Here is an 18,817-nt window from a genome sequence, read left to right on the forward strand (position 1 = left end):
GGGGAGCACCCTCATGACACCTTGAGTTGAGCCCCCTTCAGAATCGTGTCGGGTTTCTGAGCCTCCGGGACTGTCAGAGGACACCGTTGTGCTGTTGGAAGCCACGGAGTTCGCGGTGGTTTGTGAGAGCGGCCACAGGAAGCTGCCGGAGCGGCTGCCCGAGCCTGGCCCTGCCCTGTGGTCTGGTCGTGGAGCCCTGTCTCAGGCTGTGCCCCAGCGCTTAGCCGTTCGGCCTGCGTCCTCAGCTCCCGACCTGTTTGAGGGCTGCTGCACGGCTGCCTCTGCCTCTCAAAGCTCCCAGCACCCCTCCCCAGAGCCTCGCACACTCGCCTGCATCCAGGAGGCACTTAATAAATGCCGGTCACATGTAAATAAGTGTGTCTTTATTTCTATTCACAGCAGTTAAGCGAACAGGCTTTTGACGACAGTAACTGCTGGTTTCTCCAGCCCCACGGTCTGATGGCAGAACCGGACCCCAGTTGAGTGCCAGTCAGAAGCGGGGGCAGGTAGCCAGCAGGTCTGGCTGAAGCAGAGGGGTGCTAGGCATCCCATTGGGGCAGGAGGCAGCTCTGACCACCCGGCAGCCTGCAAGAGGCCCCCTAAAAACCGAGGGGACCAGATCCCAGCATGCTGGGCTGAGGGCGCCGGTAGGATTTCTCTGTGGGTTCCAGCTCTGGTCTGTTCACGGCATCCCTGTCCATGTGGGGCTACTCTGGCCATCCGGGCTCTGCCCTGGGGAAGACACCCAAGTTTATACACCTTCAGCTCAGAGAAGACCTGGCCCGGCTTCCTCACTTTACAGCAGGAGAACCACTGGTCCAGAGAGGGGAAGACAATCTGCCCAAAGTTGCGCAGTGAGTTTGTGAATCTCAACACAAGCTGGAAGACTCCCATCCGTCTGGGGTTGCCTCCAGGCGCCTGCGGATCTGGGTGCGTGAGGCTGGCCTCCCTCCCGGGGACGGCGATGGGGACGGCGACGGGGACGGGACCCCGGGACAGGCCGGCCAGGGGCCGGGCGCGGGCTCACTTGAGGTTGTGCTGGCTCTCCCGGTGCCTCCGCAGGTCCACCTTGCGCTGGAAGCCCTTGCTGCAGAGCTCACAGCTGAAGGGCTTGAAGCCCGTGTGCTTCCGGCTGTGGGTGATGAGGTTGGAGCTCTGGCTGAAGGCCTTCCCGCACACCTGGCACTTGTGTGGCTTCTCACCTGCGGGGCAGCGAGGACCGGGTCAGGGCTGTCCGCGCCGGGCCTGCTGCCCCAACACCCTGTGTTTGTTCTCCAAACTTTTATCATGGTTGATCTCACTACACCCCCCCCCCCCCCGCCCCTACTGGATTGTACCCGCGTGAGGGCAGGGCCTGGACCCACCGGGTTTATCAATCCAGCACAGCTCCGGGCACAAGGCCTGGGACGAAAGAGGCCGAGGAATGGATGAATGGAGGGAAGAATGAATTCGTGGAGGAATGAATGAGTGAATGGGAAGTTCACCTGCCAGTCTCACTTCTACCCGAGATCCACACAGCTGCCTGCTGCTGTTTCCTCCGGTATTTTTCTCTATGCCTTAAGTGACCTTAGGTAACCTGGTGCACTCAGCACTCCTGTTGGAGGGGCGCCCCGCCCCCTGTGGAACTTGACCCCACTGTCCTGAAGCCAGGAACTTTTCACAGGGAAAGGTGGGGGTTCCCAGGGGCTCTGCCCGGGGACACAGGCTGGGCATGCGGCGCGCTGGGCTGGCGGCCTCACCGGTGTGGATGTAGGTGTGCTTCTTCATGTCGGACTTCTGGTGGAAGCGCTTGCCGCAGAACTGGCAGGGATAGGGCCGCGTGTCCGAGTGGATGAGCAGGTGGGTGGACAGGGTGGACGAGCGCTTGAAGGCTTTGCCGCACATCCGGCACTCGAAGCTGCGCTCCTGCCGGAGGAAACGGGGCCCCAGGGCGTCAGGCGCGGGCGGGGCCTCACGACCCAGGACGGCCAGGCTGGGCGCGGGACTGGACCCGGCCGGGATCCCCTGAGGAACAGGACACTCTGTTGGGGTGGCCTGGAGCAGCAGGGCTCAGGGCTCCCCGTTGCTGCCTCCCAGGGGCCTCCTGTGGGATTTTTCCTTGAAACGTTCACAAACAAACAAAACACACGTTGGTTGACTGACTGATGGACCAACTGGTCTGGGAGTTTTTTAGGGAATTCACATTATATGTCCCTCATCCCGGGGTGTGCTCCCTAGGGCTGTGCAGTGGTTAGGTTAAAAGTCTGAATTGTTGGCCCTGGCCGGTTGGCTCAGTGGTAGAGCGTCGGCCTGGCATGCAGAACTCTCAGGTTCGATTCCCGGCCAGGGCACACAGGAGAGGCGCCCATCTGCTTCTCCACCCCTCCCCCTCTCCTTCCTCTCTGTCTCTCTCTTCCCCTTCCGCAGCCAAGGCTCCATTGGAGCAAAGATGGCCCGGGCGCTGAGGATGGCTCCTTGGCCTCTGCCCCAGGCGCTGGAGTGGCTCTGGTCACAACAGAGCGACGCCCCCGGAGGGGCAGAGCGTCGCCCCCTGGTGGGCGTGCCGGGTGGATCCCGGTCGGGCGCATGCGGGAGTCTGTCTGTCTCTCCCTGTTTCCAGCTTCAGAAAAATACAAAAAAAAAAAAAAAAAGTCTGAATTGTTGGGGCCTGCTTCTGGCTTCTGCTTCTTCCTAGCCACGTGACAGTAGCCAGTCATTTAACCTCCCTGAAAATCAGTGTCCTCATCTGGACATTGGAACAGCAATAGCAATGACCTCAAAGGTGTGTGTGTGTGTGTGTGGGGTGGGAGAGAACCAGCCCGTGGTTCACGCTCGCGGGGCAAGCTCGAGCGATCTTCCCTGCTTTTCCCAGCCGAGCCCGTGGAGCAACCCAGGTGCTAGCGCTTCCCCAGAACGGAGTGCTGGAGAAAGGGTTCCCGCCCCAGGTCGGGCGACGTGGACGAGATGAACGTGCAAGCCTGACTCTGAGCATCTCAGTCCAGGGCCCGTCAAAGGTGAGGACACTTGCCCTGAGCCCCAGGAGACGGGGCCATTTCCGAGCCTCCCAGGGACTGTGCTGTCCCCGAAACCGTCCAGGGCCAAGAACCTCTTCTCAGTGTGCGCGAAGCCGACTCGGTCCATCAGGGAGGGAAGGGTGTTAAGAGCGGGTATTGGAGATGCCGATGAGGGCGGCAGAGAGTGAGGGGCCCCCGACCCGTGTCACCCTCGGGGGCAGGGTGAGACGGTAGCCACAGCTCCTGGTCTTTCTGGGAGCAGCACAGAGCAGGAGGGTGCGTGTGTGTGTGTGTGGGGGGGGGTCCCAGGCTCAGCCAGCTGCCCACCTGGGAGTGGACGTGTGTGTGCTGCTCCAGGCTCACGGCGTGGCCGAAGGTTTTGCCGCAGACCTCACAGGCAAAGGGCCGGGTCCCGCTGTGGGAGCGACGGACGTGCACCTCCAGCCCGTGGGGGGTGGAGAAGACCTGGGGGTGGGGGCAGAGCGTGAGGCCACAGCTGGGTGCCTGCAGAGGGGGGGTCCCTGCCTGGGTCTCCTGGCATGCCACCCCCATGCCCAGCTCCAACCACGGGTGGGCAGACGGGAGGAGGTGCCCTGGCCCACCAACTCTGCCGGCACGTGCTGTGTCCTGGGAGGTCCCTGTCCCTCTGGGGCTGGCTTTCCTAGCTATAAAAGGGAAGCTGGGGGCAATGGGAAGTCCCCTCCTAGCCCTCTCCAGAGGCTGAACATCCCGCCTAGCGGTTAAGAAGCAAAGTTGGTCAGAGCCTGGTTTGAACGTGGTTCTGATAGCTACCTTGCTGTTTGCTCTTGGGCAAGTAACTCAACTTTTCTGAACCTTAGCCCTGCGTCCGCCTCCCTGGGCTCCTGCACATCAAGGGCTTAGCACAGGGCTGGGCACAGGGTCGGAGCTCAAGGAACAGTGACGAGGACGAAGTTGTGAGTCCTCCGCCTCACCAGGGCACGCTCAGCTCCGAGCGCCCGCTCTGCCAGCGTGCCGGGACGGGACGGGACGCAGAGCAGGGCCTGCGAGCCCGCCGGCTCTCTGCCCACCTTGTTGCACTTGACGCAGTGGTAGGCGTCCAGGCCCGGCGAGTAGCGGAGGCCGAAGTCCAGGGGCGGCTCGGCGCTGGGCACCAGCGGGCTGCCGTACAGGCTGACGGAGCGCTCCAGGAAGGCAGACTGCATGGTGGAGGGGGCCTGCCGGTAGCCGTGGCTGTAGGACGAGGCCAGGGCGTCCCAGGAGAAGCTGGGCTTGTAGAACGGGGGTGAGTCGGAGGGGGGCGAGTCCCCGTCCTGGGGCTGGGACATCACGGCAGGACCGTCTGTGAAGAATGGGACACATGCCTGGTGACAACTCATTGAAACACAGGGCGTCCATTCCCCCCACGTGCCGAGGGGTGCGGTGTGTGAGGGAGGTCTGGGTCCCCACTGTGGCTCCTTGGCTTTCCCAGGCCAGACTGTCCGCCCCCCCCCTCCCAGGGTGCCCAGCTGCCCCCTCGGACCCTCACACCGAAGTCCTCATCTGGAAATGCTCTCCCATCCAGGAGGGGTCCAAGCAGAAGCCCAAGAGCCCAGCATCCCTGTGACCTTGATGGTTCTTCCTGACGCCAAGGCTCCCCGCTTCCAGGAGCCCCTCCATCCTCCCTCGCACCCGCTGGAGAATGGTGGGGGTGGGGGGTCTTGGGCCAGGTACCTGGTATTAAGACTGTCCTGGTCAATCTCTGGTCCAGCTCCGGCTTCGGCTCTGGCTCCCGTTTGAGGTCTGTCCAGCCCAGGTACTGGCTTGGGAACAGGGCACTGAGAGCAGGGTCACTGCTCGGGACCTGGTCCCTGGCCACTGTTGGGAGATGAGACCATCAGAGCCAGCCGCCAGCACCCTGGGAGGGAGCCAGGAGGGGGCTCCCCGCCCAGGAGGAGAGTCCTGCTTGCCGTTGCTTCTGGCTGCCCACGCTCAGGGGCTCGGCCCAGCGAGGGGAGCCAGCTGGAGGCCAAGAGGAGACCCCCCCCCACCTGAGAACTCTTGGACCGATCTCAGTTTCTTAGAGCACCGACCTTAGCCCTCGATCGGACCCTGTTTGGGACCCACACGTCCTCGTGAGTGGCTGCTGGCAACCAGCTCCCCTGTGAGCTCTCACTGCCCCAGGGGCTCAGAGAGGTCGGAGCAGTCATTCATTCATTCATTCAGCCACTGCGGACGGACGAGCTCCTCCTGCTCCCAGACCAGGAAGTGGGGGGAGGAGCTGCTGAGGCCCCATCCCGTGCGTGCCTGGGGCCCTGGGCCAAGCCAGGTGCCGCAGGGGCCAGCTGTCACTCACCCGGGCTCAGGACAGGCGGCCAGAGGGGTTCATCGTCGTGGAGGCGGGGCTGGTGGTACGTGTGGGCCTTCTTGCTCTTTACCAGGAAGGAGCGTGGCATGGTCCGCGTGCGCCCCACAGCTGCAAGCGGAGGGCGCGAGGCCGTCAGGAGGACGGTACCCCTCCGTGCGTCAGAGCCGCCCCCTGAAGTCAGAACCCACTGTCCTGGGCTGAACAGTGTCCCCCCCACACCCCCAAAGCTCGTGTCCACCCAAAACTCGTGAATGTGACTTTATCGGGAATAGGGTCTTTGCAGATGTGATCAAGATGTGGTCGCCCTGGATTAGGGGGGACCCTGAATCCAATACGACTAGTGTCCTTAGAAGAAGAGGGGCCACAGACACAGACACGAGAAGGCCATGTGGAGGTGGAAGCAGAGATTGGATTGATGCAGCCACAAGCCAAGGGGTGCCAAGGACTGCCAGTGTCCAGAAGGCCACCAAGAAGGAATGGGAAAGGCGTGAAAACACTCCCTCAGAACCCCAGGAGCTGGTCTGGCCGACACCTGGACTTCAGAACCCTGAGTGAAGACACTTCTGTTGTTTTAAGCCACCTGGTCTGTGGCACTTGGTTAGGCTAACTATAAATCCTAACCTCCCTCCCTACGCCTCGCTGGGAAATGAACACACCAACCTCTAGGAAGCCCCAGGCGGGGCCGGCCTGCTCCCTCCCACAGGCCCCCAGTTGCGCTGGGGGCAGAGAAGGAAGGTGGAGGGGGGGTCTCCCATATGTGGCACACTGTGGGCCCCCCCACACCCAGAAAGCTGCATGTGCATCCTGGTTGGGTCTGTCTCCAGAGGCCACAGGAAGGGGCGGGCTCAGCTCAGGTGGTGCAGTGAGATAGTTGCTCACGGGTTCAAATCCCAGCTCACCGGCTGTGCGGTGTGGGGCAGACTATCAACCTCTCTGTGGCAATTCCCTTTTCTGCACGCTGGGCACCCAGGTCTTGGAGGAGGAGTCCCCCCTCCCTGGGGCTGCGGGCCACAGGGCCAAGCGCGGGAAAAGGGTCACGCTACTCTGAACAACAGCCAGGCTGGGCGATAAGGCGCAAGCCGGCAGCGCTCTGGAGGGGGAAGATTAGAGGGCAGGCTGCAGTCACCCAGGGGACCACCCTGAGCCAGGCAGACAGGGACCCCTAACTGGGCCACCAGGGGTTTGGGCAGCGGCCACCCTGCCCCGGGGCCAGCCCAGGCCTGGCCGTCCTTGTCCTTTGCTTCAGTGCCCAGAGCTGCTACCTGGGGACCACAGCCCAGAGTGCTGGGGAGAGAAAGGGCTTTTACTTATTACAGATGAGCATGGGGCTCGCCCGGCATGGCGCCCGGGCGGTGGGGAGCGCTGGCTGCGGCACCTCAGCCCCCCGGGAGAAGGAGCGGCATGGAGAGGGTAGGCCCTGCTCAGTTCCGCCCTGTGCCCTCCCTCCACATCACCCCAGCGCCTGGCCCACAGCAGGCACCGTGTGAGGATGGGGCCAAGCCCGGGACCGGGGGCAGGACCGGGGGCCCCGCTGCAGGCCCTCCCCGCTCTGGGCTCTGAGATGATGGGGTAGGACGTGGAGGCCTCCGGGGTCCCATCCAGCTGTCAGGTTGTGACCTCACAAGACCGGCCCGCTGTCCTCCCCGGCCTGCCGGGCAGCCCGCGGTAGCTTTATCTCCCAGGGACAGTCTTCTTCCTGCCTCCGCCCCTGCACCCCTCTGCCCCCACCAGGGCTCCCACAACCCCCTTCCTTCCCCCTTCTGGCTCTGGGCTTCAGGAGTGCGCTGGGGAGGCCAGACCCTGGGCAGTGCGAGGGGAGACCCCCTGCACGTGGGGGGAGGGCCGGGGAGCTGGGTCCCCCTTGCCCTTTGTTCTGGGGGAGCCCCCCAGCACCGTGGTCTGTCCCTCTATCAGAAGAGGACTTTTTTTTTTTACATAGTATTTTATTAGTAAATCGACAGGATCAAGGGCAGGCATTAAGGCTGCCGTGCTGGAACGGGAGGACATCCTTGTAGCCGCGACCTGCCTAGCCCCAGCTCCGTTAACCCTGACCCTTCTGAAGGGGGACAGGTAGAGGGGGCAGCGTGGCGCCCTGCCGAGTCGCTACCGCCCCATTTTAGAGAGGGAAACCGAGGCTGAGAGATGAGCTCGCGATCCCAGGGCAGAGCGAGGTGCAGCAGGACCCGGTCACCCGGCCCCGGGTCTCCTTGCTCCTGACCGACCGCCAGACCCCGGGTGGGCGCTCATTCAGTGCGGAGGGAATGGAGCAGACACGTCAGGAAGAGGGGGAAGGCTCTGTGCTCCCCGGTGTGCATTAGGTCCGCAGACCTGACACCCCCCGGGGCAAGGGGAGCAGTGATTGTCTTCCCGGGTCCCAGGGCTAAGTTGAGGCTGAGAGGCAAGCGGCCTGCCAGGGTCCCACAGCCAGGTCAGGCCCATGCGCCTGTCCAGCTAGGACTTGACCTCTGGCCCAGCGTTCAGCGTGTCACATCCACACCCCGTGAGGAGCCTGCCCGGTGGGGCGAGGGGGAGGCTGGTTGCCGGTGCAAACGGGTGGCATCATCCAATTTCCCTGGTCTTCGTGTGGTTTCCAGACCCCGAAGGCCCCATGTCAGGCCCTAAAGAGTTCTGGTGAGAGAACAGACTTCCTTGGGGAAGCTTTGGTCTTCTTTCGGGCTCGGGCCCGAGGAGACCCCGGACAACAGAACAAACCCTTTCTCAGGGTCGTGAGCTCACCATGTGGCCCACCGCACCCAGAGAACTTCCTTTTGGCCCCTGTTAGCTGAGTTTGAAAAAAAAACACAAAACAGGAACCAATCACCTATACGGTAGTTAATTAACAACTACGTCGTTTTGATTCCCATGAACCTGTTCTGAGAAAGAGCTACAAGCAGAGATTGTGAAAGAAACCCAAGATTTCTTCACAAAACAGAGGCCGTGATGGTATCGGGCTCCGGAAAGAGACTCGCTGTTAACATCTCTTCAAAAACCCTCAATCCCGATAGAGGGTCCCCCCGACCCTGAATCAGAGTCTTGGCGGCTGAAACTTCTGAAGCAGGGGGTGACCCTGCACCCCGACTTCCAGGTGGATTTGCAGCGGCAGGCCTGTGACCGCCTCTGGACACCAGGCGCCTCCGGCCTCCCGTGGGGCTGAGTCTAATTCGGTGACCTTGAGCTCGACCATATCAGCTGCCAACCTGGGGCTTGGTTTTCCTCTGTCTCAGAAGGGACGGTTGGACGGAGATTTCTACACTTCCCTTTTGCTCTAAAATCCCACGCACGGTCCGTTGACCGTCGGCGCGGGACTGACTGGCCCACCTTGACAGAGAAACTCATCACGCCGGTTCCCCTTTTGGGCAGGTTGGGTAAGACTCTGCTGTTCCTTAGAGTCAGCTCACAGAGGACCCTTTGGACTTCCTTTCTGTCTGAAGGCCGTGCCTTCAGGGGAAACACAAACAAACAAAAACCTCTTTCCAAGTAGGAGTAGGAGGAAGTGAGCCCGGGTCATCTTAGGGACCAGAGCAGAGAGCGGCCATTGTTTTTATTTGAAATTTTGGAAGGCGTTCCTTCTCAAAAGGCTTCCCCCTCTAAGTTCAGAGAATGCCACGTCCAGAAGTGAGCGAATCAGTTTCTGGGTGTTTCCCCCCCCCAAAAAGAGTGGAAAGCGGGGACTCGGACAGATCCCTGTACGCCCCAACTCACGGCCGCGCCATTCACACGGAGCCCACAGATGGAAGTGGCCCAAGTGTCCATCGACGGATGATGAACACATGGGATAGAGCCACACCGTGGAATATTACTCATCCTTGAAAAAGGAAAGCCATCCTGACTCGGGCTACGACGCGGATGGAAATGAAGGACGTTGTGCCGAGCCGGCCGGAGAGGGACAGACACGGCCGGATTCTGCTCATCTGCATCATTATCTAACAACAGGCAAATGCATAGGGGCTGGGGGCGGGGGACAGGGAGTTACTGTTTAATAAGGACCGAGTTTCAGTTTTGCAAGACTGAAAACACGAGTTCTGTGCACGATGGTGGTGCCGGCCGCACAGCCACGTGAATGTACCCAGCGCCGTCGAAGGGTGCCCTTAAAATGGTTAACACGGTCGGTGTCATGCTAGGGGGACATTTCATCGCAGTAAAAACAAAAGTGGGTGGATAAGGCAAGCCCTGAGCCCCTCTGAGTTAGACAGGAAATAGCTCCTACCGGTGGGAACCCTTGGAAACAAAGGACCAACCACAAGAAAACCTGCCTCAGGACGAGGGGTGAAAGCCATCAGGTTTTCCCTTGTTTCTGAAGAGGGCGGAGAGGCTGTGTCCCCCCAGGGAAGCATCACAGGTGATCTATTTTCCCGGGGGTGGGGGTGATCTGGCCCCAGAGCCTTTGGGGGTCCTGTGTTCTCCGCGAGGGCCCGCAAGCCCACCCCACTCTCCTGGAAGACGTGAGAAAAGGGTCTCCCCTGGTCTCCATCCATCAAACCTGCCCCCAGGAACTTGCCGAGGCTTCTCCGAGAACTTCCTGCAAGGAGACCGGCACAGCCACCCCAGAATCTGAGCTGGAGGAGAACAGCGCTCAGCTCCTTATCTGCAGCGTCCCACCAGCTCCGAGCACCAGAATCCCGCCACTGCGCTGAGGCTGAGACCTCCTCCTGGCCTGCTAGGCGGTGCCCGGGAGCCGTGCGCCCCAGAGGGCAGGTGCGGCTGGCCTAACTCCTACCCGATCCGAGTCCAGAGCCTGAAAATTAATCCCGAGCCCCCTGACCCCCGGAACCTCATGAAAGCGGTGGACTTTTCCCCATTAAAGAAGGACACCGACGTGTATGTACCCACAGTGATTCTGGGGACTGTCCCCGCGGACAAGCCCTGTTAGATAGAACAAACGCTTCTCCCCAGACACCCAGACTCCAACTTGGTTTTTTCTTCCCAAAAAAGGTAGAAAAGGCTGTGACACCAGTCCCATCTACAGTCATAGTGTTCCTGGAGGCTGGTGGGGGGGGGGTGCGGAGAAGACAGCCTCCCCTCCCCCCTGCGGCAGGCTCTGGATGGCGGGCAACTCACGCTCAGAGTCCCGGGAACTTGGGTGAAGGTCGCCTGGGACTGGGGGACGCTGGGATGGACCTTCCTTCAGAGTTCTCTCAATCCTGGTCTTACGTTATAGACCAAGAAGGGTTCACAGTGCCCTGAGGACGGGGACGGTTTGTGCCCAAGGGGGACACCCACTAGGTCCTCAGCATGTGTCATGCCGTGCCACCCTGCCCCCTGCCCAGGTCGTTGGGACAGCTGGGTTGTGAGTGTGATATCGGTCAGCCTAACACTGACTCAGGGAGGCTCTGATATAACGGCCGCTCACCACCCTTCTTCCCCGGGCGCGGGGTCTGAGAGCTACATCTTACAGGAAAGGTTTGCAGCCCACCTCAATTCCTCCTAGAACTGCCCACGGGACTAGGTAACCCACCCGGACACAAGGGAAGTCAGACATGCAAATCAAAAGGACAGGTCCGGGATGAGGTCGGCCACACTCACCTGTCCTGCGGGCCCCGGTCCTGCGGTGGGAACTTCAGCGCCCCCCCTACCACGCTCTGGGATCAGTCAGCTCCACTCTGTCAGCTTGTGACTCTCTGTGCAAATAGATACTTCTCCTTTTTCCCCCCTCTCTCTGTTTGTGTGTGTGTGTGTGTGTTTTTCTTTTTCCTCTTCTGTTCCCCTCCCTGATTTTCAATCTGATTATTTGTCAAAAATCTGGCGGTGAGGGGACAGCCAATAGCGAGCGCGCTGGGCTGTATTTGCTTATCAAAGCCTCCCAGGACGCGGGGCTCCACACTCACTCCAACCCTCCACGCTGCCCGGCCCCGTGCGCGCCCTTTCTCTGGAAAGTTTGACTAACAGAAACTTTCTGAGAGTTTGTCTGAACAGAAAATGATGGCTAAGCTATTACATTTTAAAAATTTAATGTTTGAGATAAAGCATGTACTTATAAATCTGATTTTGTGTCAAGAACTTAAAACTTTTTTAGTTTTTTCTTTTATCTCCTACCTTCCTTCCTTCCTTCCTTCCTTTCCTCCCTCCCTCCCTCCCTCCCTCCCTCCCTCCCTCCCTCCCTCCTTTTCTTCCTCCTCCTTTCCCTTTTTTTCCTTCACCAAGTTCAACATCCCCAGCCAGGAGGCACCCAGCTACTTGGCGAGGGTGCTGCAGACACTTTTAGAGAGTCCCCATGTCCTTCAGAGGTCCCCTTTGAGAGGACAAGTCAAATCCATGCCTCCTGGACTTGGCCGGGGGAGGTGGGAAGGAAGTCAGGTGTGGGAGTGAGCGCTTAGCCCGATCTTCAGCCACTCCGGTCCACCTGCAGGTTACACTCAGGTCCCAGGGCCTGCCTGTGCCGCCATCTGGTGGCCGCGGAGAAGACGGGGGAGATCCACAGGGACCTACAGCATGTCCCCGATCACCAGGGGGAAATCAGGGAAGGCCAGGGTCGGACATGTCATCCCATTGAGCACAGAGCCCCATTCCCGGATCACCCCACACACATACACACACACACCTCCGCCTCCTGGCCCCCCAACCTCAGGGGATGACTCATTTATTTCAGGAGGCGGTTTTGCATAAGACAAGAACTCACAAAACAGGGCTCTGTTAGGCTGATTTGCATGTCCTCCTAGTCCGGTGTGTACGGTGTGTGTATGGAGAGATTGCGTTTCCCTCATAAAAGAAACGAGTTTGGTGAGAGGAAGCCCCAACTGAAACGGCAAGTCAAAGGTCCGACAGGGAGAGCAAGGGGATTTCGGGCCAGCGCTCCGCACCGGGACCGGCCCTGAAGGGAGGCTGTCACCCGGGCCGGGCTGGGCCATGTGATCCCACAGGGGCTCAGGGCTCATGGGAGACAGTCGCCCCCAGCCCCGGGTCACTGTTCTTGCTGGAGGGACATCAGCGGAAGCATCTGGAATGTTCTTTGGATGTTGCACGTTGCCAACGGTCAACTAAAACCTTCTGAAATTATGCAGAAAACTTCGAGAGTAAATCAAGGACACGGAGAAAGCATTCCCCCTCAACGTGGCAAAAAAGCCCTGTTTCTTCCGTCTGACGTCATCGTGCACGCGTGTCCGCGCGCGCGCGCACGCACATGCCCACCCGGTGCTATTTTGGACCCGGTTCTTTCTTTTCCCACTGAATGTGATTTGGGTGAAGTGCCTCCTAAATTTTCTTGGGGCTTTTATTAACACATTTGATCGTTTCACCTTTTTTTTCTTTTCTTTTTTTTATGATTTGCCTTGCCGATCACTTTCTCCAACTGGGGCATGTATTTGTGGGGTGTTTTCTAACATAAAGCTGCCGCATGGAGCAAATACAGCTGCTCTTCTCCCTTGAGTGGCCAACTCAGGGGCTCCCTTCCTCGACCAGGACCCCAGTCTAGAAGTAAAGACAGGCCTTCCCTGGAGAAGTGTCCAGACCTCCAGCCCCGGGCAGTATCACAGCCTAGGGCAATATTTGCAGCCCAAGACCTCCCAGGCTCTGAGTCAATCCCCGCCAGGGCTGCCCACAGGGCCCACACCCCTCCCCCTAGTGGACAGCCCAGGGAAATGCCTGTAGTTAGCCTGTCCCAAGGGGGAGGCTCAGTCACTTCAGCCTCCCGGTGCCCACTCATTCATTCAGTCACTGTTGGTTCCTTTCATATACCAGGCTTCTCCATCCCCCCTCTTCCCTCCTCGCTTCCTCCCTCTCTTAGCACCGTCGGCTGCCATAACGAAATACCATAAGCTAGGCGACTTAAACAGCATTTGTTTCCCACAGAGGCTGGGAAGTTCAAGATCAAGGTGCCAGCAGATTCAGTGTCTGGTGAGGACAAGCTTCCTGGCTTGCAGACGGCCCCCTTATGCTGTGCCCTCACTCACATGGCAGAGAGGGTGAGCCTCTCTCTCTCTCTCTCCCTCGTCTTCCTTTTTTTTTTAATTTTTCTGAAGTGAGAAGTGGGGAGTCAGGCAGACAGACTCCCGCATGCGCCTGACCGGGATCCACCCAGCATGCCCACCAGGGGGCGATGCTCTGCCCATCTGGCTCCACCTGGAGCCATTCATGCACCTGAGGCGGAGGCCATGAAGCCATCCTCAGCGCCCGGGCCAACCTTGTTTCAATGGAGCCTTGGCTGCGGGAGGGGAAGAGAGAGACAGAGAGAAAGGAGAGGGGGAGGGGTGGGGAAACAGATGGGCGCTTCTCCTGTGTGCCCTGGCCAGGAGTCAAATCCGGGACTTCCACATGGCGGGCTGACACTCTATCGCTGAGCCAACCTGCCAGGGCCTCTCTCTCTTCTTATAAGAGCACTAATCCCATTATGGGCACCACCTCCATGAGCTTATCTAAACCTAATTACCTCGCAAGGCCCCACCTCCAAATAGCATCACACTGGGGGTTAGGGCTTCAACATATGAGCTGGGGTGGGGGGGGGGGGGAGGCACAAATATTCAGTCCATAACACTCCCTTGGCTAATACATGGTTATTAAGTGCCTACTGGGTACCAGATGCTGGGGTTTCAAACCAGAACCAGACAGAAGCTCCTTCCTGGCCTAGCAGATGAGATAGAGTACCCTGAAATTTACAATTGGGAGTGAAACAGCTGTGAGGTAGCTTGGTATGCAAAGGGGCATGGGTGTGAGGAAACAGACCCTGACCCAGGGAGCTGATGAAGGAAGTGACATCTAAGTTGATGCCAGAGGGAACAGGACATGCAAATGTCCTGAGGCAGAAATGAATCCAGAGATCATCTGAGCGTAGGGATCCAACCATGCCTGAAGCTAAGACTTGGGAGAAGGAGAGTAGGGAAGAATGTCTAAAAAAGAGGAACACCAGGTGCAAAGAGCTGGAGGCAGCCTAGTTCAGTGTAGACAGAAGGGTGGAGACTGACTGAACCGGATGGGACACTGGAGACAGGAGCTGAGAAAAAAAAAAAGAAGCATCGGAATCAGGATGAGTGTGGCGCAGTTTAAAAACCTACAGTGATTTTTCCCTTTGCCTAACTGGACCCAAATCTCAGCTGCAGAGATTAGCACACTGTGGTGTTTTCCACAGTGTTAGAGCTCTTTCAAAGGACAGCACTCCTTCAGGTGCAAGTTGCAGAAACCTGATGAGACTCATTCAATAACAATAAAACAATTAGTTCATATTGCTAAAAAGTTTTAGCTTCAGGCATGGTTGGATCCAGACACTCAGATGACATTGTCCGGATCACATTCATTTCTGCCTCAGGATATTTGCATGTGCTGTCCTCTCTGCCTGAGCAGTCTCTTTCCCAGATTTCCCATAGGATAAGAGTCTCTCTTATTGGCCAGACCTGGCAGATCCTCCTGCCAAAACCACACTAAGTCACTAAGAGAGAACAGGAAGGGATGAATTTGGCAAGAAAGAGCAGTTCTCTCCCCACAGAATAAGGCCAGAATGGTGTTTGGGGTTAAAACTGCTGTCTCCCTCCTTCTAACTGTCATCTCATTGTCACCTGAATATACTGTGTTATTTTGGGGGACCAAGTCCTAACTCCTGCCTTTGCCTTTCCTGTTCCGCTTGTCCAGAATGTCCTTTCTCTTCAGTCTTCTCCTTCGCAGCCCAATCCAGCTCTCAACTTCTCCGGAAACCCTTCCCAGACCTCCCACAGCCCCTGGGGCCACTCGTGGTCTGAAGAAGTCAGCCTACCAGGGACAGCTCTTGGATTCTTGCCTTGTTTTGTCTGTCACAAACACGCCGCTGCTTCTCAGCGAGACCAGCGGCCGTCTGAGGGCGAGGCCATTGTGGAGTCAGTCCTCTCTCAGTGGGCAATAAGCACCGACCCTGGGATTGTGGGGCTGCAGGAACCCCGATCAGGCGGAATAAACGGACCTGCCGCCATGAAGGGCCAGCAGGGGGTAGTGTGCGGAGCCCCTACCCTCTCAGGACACACACACATCTCAGGCCAGTACTGTGGGTGCCAGCTCTGTGGGAGATGGGGTGGGTGTGACTGTGCCGTGCTGGGTGGGCGGCAGGGCCCAGGTCCAGCTGGCACGGTCCTGGCCTTGGCTCAGAATGGCCACAGAATGAGGAATGCATCTAACATGAGCTGAGCACATCTGTCCCGAGTGCAAGGATGGGCCCGGTGGTTCTTGCATTGTGGGCGAGGGTGGAGGTGCGGGCTCCCAGTGAGCCCCCTGTACCCTGGACCCATCCTCCTCTACTGCCTCCCCCCCACCCCCACATACACGCCCAACTGTCCGCCTCGCCCTGCTGTGACTCAGTCCTTCAGGGAAACTGTGGAGTTCTTTCCAGGCCCAGGTTCCTTGCTGGGAACCGCAGGCAGCTGAGGTAGAGGGTTCATTGCTTGCAAACGCTGCCTGACACTGCTTGGGGGTCGGGTGCTGACACTGTCCTGCGGGTTCACCGCCCCAGCATCCAGGCGCCTGTGCTAGCGAGAGGACGCAATTCATAATTTCGCCACGAGGTGGCGCTCCTTTCCTCTGGCAAAAACCGGAAAACAAAGATTTGATTGTCTGGTATGTATGTATGTATGGAGGTAGGTAAGAGGTAGGTAGGTAAGAGGTAGGTAGGTAGGTAGGTAGGTAGGTAGGTAGGTAGGTAGGTATCATTTATCTAGTGTATCTAATTACTGCTTGAATTACAAAAGGGATACATGATCGTAGTAGAAAGAAAAAAAGAATATGCACCTCTGTCCTGACATGTGTATAGTTTTTCTCTCTCCCTCCCTCCTGCCCTCCCATGCCCTCCCTCTTTCCCTCTCCCCTCGCCCATCCTGCGTCCCCCCCACCTCCCTTTCATAAGAAGTGTGCGTATAATATTTTCGAATTCAAACATATCTTTGTTAAAATAATGTATTTATTGCTCTTAGAGAGAGGAAGGGGAAAAGCGAGGGAGGAAGAGAAGGAGACATTGATTTGTTGTTCCATTTGTTTATGCATTCATGGTTGATTCTTTTTTTTTTGGATTTTTCTGAAGCTGGAAACGGGGAGGCAGTCAGACAGACTCCCACATGCACCTGACCGGGATCCACCCGGCATGCCCACCAGGGGGCGATGCTCTGCCCATCGAGGCGTCGCTCTGTTGTGACCAGAGAGCCACTCTAGCGCCTGAGGCAGAGGCCACAGAGCTATCCCCAGAGCCCAGGTCAACTTTGCTCCAATGGAGCCTTGGCTGCGGAGGGAAGAGAGAGACAGAGAGGAAGGAGAGGGGGAGGGGTAGAGAAGCAGATAGGTGCTTCCCTGGCTGGGAATCGAACCCGGGACTTCCGCACACCAGGCCGACGCTCTACCACTGAGCCAACCGGCCAGGGCCCATGGTTGATTCTTATATGTGCCTTGACTAGGGATCGAACCAGCAACCTTGTAGTATTGGGACAATGCTCTAACCAACTGAGCTACCTGGCCAGGAGCTCTAAAAATAATCTTTATTGACCCTTTGCTGTTGAGTCTCACATAGTTAGGCAATATCTATCTCCCCCAATTTGTGAGCTCAACCCTCCATGAGTCTCAACAGGGGGACAGGCCGCGTCCTGCTGGAAGACCATGGGGCACATTCACATCACAAAGTGTTTGGTTGACCTCAGAGGAGCGCTGAAGGAAAGAGAGAATGAGAGAAATCAGGTGGGGAGAACCAGAGGGGCTCGCCCAGGGGGAAAAGGTCCCCAGGCCTGCCTTCCTGCCTCATGCCTCCCAGCTACCCCAGCGGGTGTGGCAAAGGGGCCCCTGCACCCCCTTCTAGGGTTAGGAGGAAACAAGAGGACCAGGAGGCCCCTCTGCACCCTCTACCCCACCAGCGGCTCTTCAGCCAGGAATCCCCTGCAGAGAAGTCTCCATCCGTTTTCCCGAGCGAACCTCTGGCAGGAGGCTAGACGGCAGACCCCCGACTCACCCATCTGAGGTTTGAGTAGGGGAAACCGAGGCTTCGAGAGAGACGGGCAACAGCACACGGCTCCTGGAAAGCAGAGCCAGGACCCGGGCCCCGCCTCCCGACGCGCCTTGAGAGCCCTTCGCGCCCGGGGCCCTTCTTTGCCGGCCTCCGATGGAGCTATCGAGTCCGTCCTGCACAGCACAAGTGCCCAGCGGCAATGGACGGAGTGGGTGACGTCTAATTCTCCAGGTGGAGTGGAAGCGTCTTCCTGGTGTTCAGGTCACTGGCTGCGTGACCTGAGGCAGGTAGGTCCCTAGCCTCCCGAGACTCTGACTCGACACCCGTGAAATGGGGCTAAGGCTATGCCCCCGGTGGGGCTGCTGTAGCTAGCAAATGAGAACACGTGCAAAAAACGTCTTGTAGATAGATGCTGAAACATTCTACATGTGTCAGTGATTACGTCTCGACAGCAGAATTCAGTAGCAGACGACAGAACTCTGCTGTTTGTCTCTTTAACCACAAGGTCAGGAGCAGCCTTAGTTGCGGGGCAGGCCGGGGGAGGGGACGGGGACCCAGGGTGGTGTCCGCCTGCGCCCCAGCAGGTGGGCTGCGCGCCTGCATGTACATCGCGGGTTGATGATTGATGAGACCTCGCGCAGCGGCTCCCGCTCCGTGAACGCCCGAAGACTTCCGCCTTCGTGTTCTCTCCGGACCCTCACAGGAAGCCCACGTGGAGGCTGCAGAGATGGAGGAGTCCGAGTCCAGTCGGCCAGACGGCCCGATGGGGTGGCGGCTTTCACAAGCCTTGTCTCTTCCTGTCCGAGGGAGCGCTTTGCCGCGTAGGGAAACCAAGAACCAGCTTCCAGGTGCGGCTGGCACTAGGACCAAGTCCACAGGGACCGGGGGTGGGGGTGGGGGTGGGGGTGGGGATGGGGGGTGACCTGTCCGATCCACGAGGGCACGCACTTCCCCCTTCCCCCCTGGAGTCTCTTCCCAGAACCACGCCCCGCACATCACAGGGTCAGCAAGCGTGTGATGTGTGAATGCAAGTCTGTGTTCTTCCCAACAAGCAGTGTGTGTGCGCGCACGTGTGTGGGGCATGCGGTGAGCATGTGTGTGTGTGGGGGGGGGCATGCGGTGAGCATGTGTGTGTGTGTGGGGGGGCATGCGGTGAGCATGTGTGTGTGTGTGTGTGGGCATGCGGTGAGCGTGTGATGTGTGAATGCAAGTCTGTGTTCTTCCCAACAAGCAGTGTGTGTGCACACGTGTGTGCGTGTGTGTGTGTGTGTGCGTGCGCGCGCGGTGAGCATGTGGGTGTGTGTGTGTGTCCACTAGCCAGCCCGAGGGGGGGTGACAATCTCCCCACGGGTCCTCAGCTCCCCAGTTACGCACCATCAAGGAGCGTCCCCCGTGGGCAACGACCATGGTGCCCGGGTAGTTGCAGCCAACAGGGGAGTTCGCAGTGATGCTGAGCTGGGAGAGGCCCTGTGTCCCCTCGCCCCCAACTCGGGTCAGCGGGCTCTCGACCTGGGGTGGGGCACTGGTCTCCAGGCCCAGGAAGTGGAGCCTGCAGTGAATGTATCAAGCAAGCAGTGAGGGACCCTAGGAAGGACACTGGAGGGGACCACACACCTTCAAAGA

General features: G+C 58.7%; 1 protein-coding gene across 3 annotated transcripts; it reads right to left on the reverse strand.

The window, feature by feature from the left end:
• Positions 1–387: 387 nt before the first annotated feature.
• On the reverse strand, positions 388–10,968 carry GFI1B (growth factor independent 1B transcriptional repressor). Of its 3 annotated transcripts, XM_066366831.1 has the most exons (8): positions 10,843–10,968; positions 5,308–5,427; positions 4,686–4,829; positions 4,043–4,314; positions 3,321–3,458; positions 1,740–1,905; positions 1,028–1,202; positions 388–732 (listed from the first exon to the last, which is right to left on the reverse strand). In XM_066366831.1, the coding sequence occupies exons 2-8, from the start codon at positions 5,405–5,407 to the stop codon at positions 708–710; spliced, it is 1,020 nt and encodes a 339-aa protein (XP_066222928.1). In that variant the 5' UTR covers positions 5,408–5,427; positions 10,843–10,968; the 3' UTR covers positions 388–707. The 3 variants fall into 3 exon arrangements, with proteins under 3 accessions (XP_066222928.1, XP_066222929.1, XP_066222927.1); XM_066366832.1 differs by having other exon boundaries at positions 388–1,202; XM_066366830.1 differs by having other exon boundaries at positions 388–1,202; positions 1,740–2,004.
• Between the last annotated feature and the right edge of the window lie 7,849 nt (positions 10,969–18,817).

This window comes from Saccopteryx leptura, chromosome 2 (genome assembly GCF_036850995.1).
Source record: "Saccopteryx leptura isolate mSacLep1 chromosome 2, mSacLep1_pri_phased_curated, whole genome shotgun sequence".
Lineage (NCBI taxonomy): Eukaryota > Metazoa > Chordata > Mammalia > Chiroptera > Emballonuridae > Saccopteryx > Saccopteryx leptura.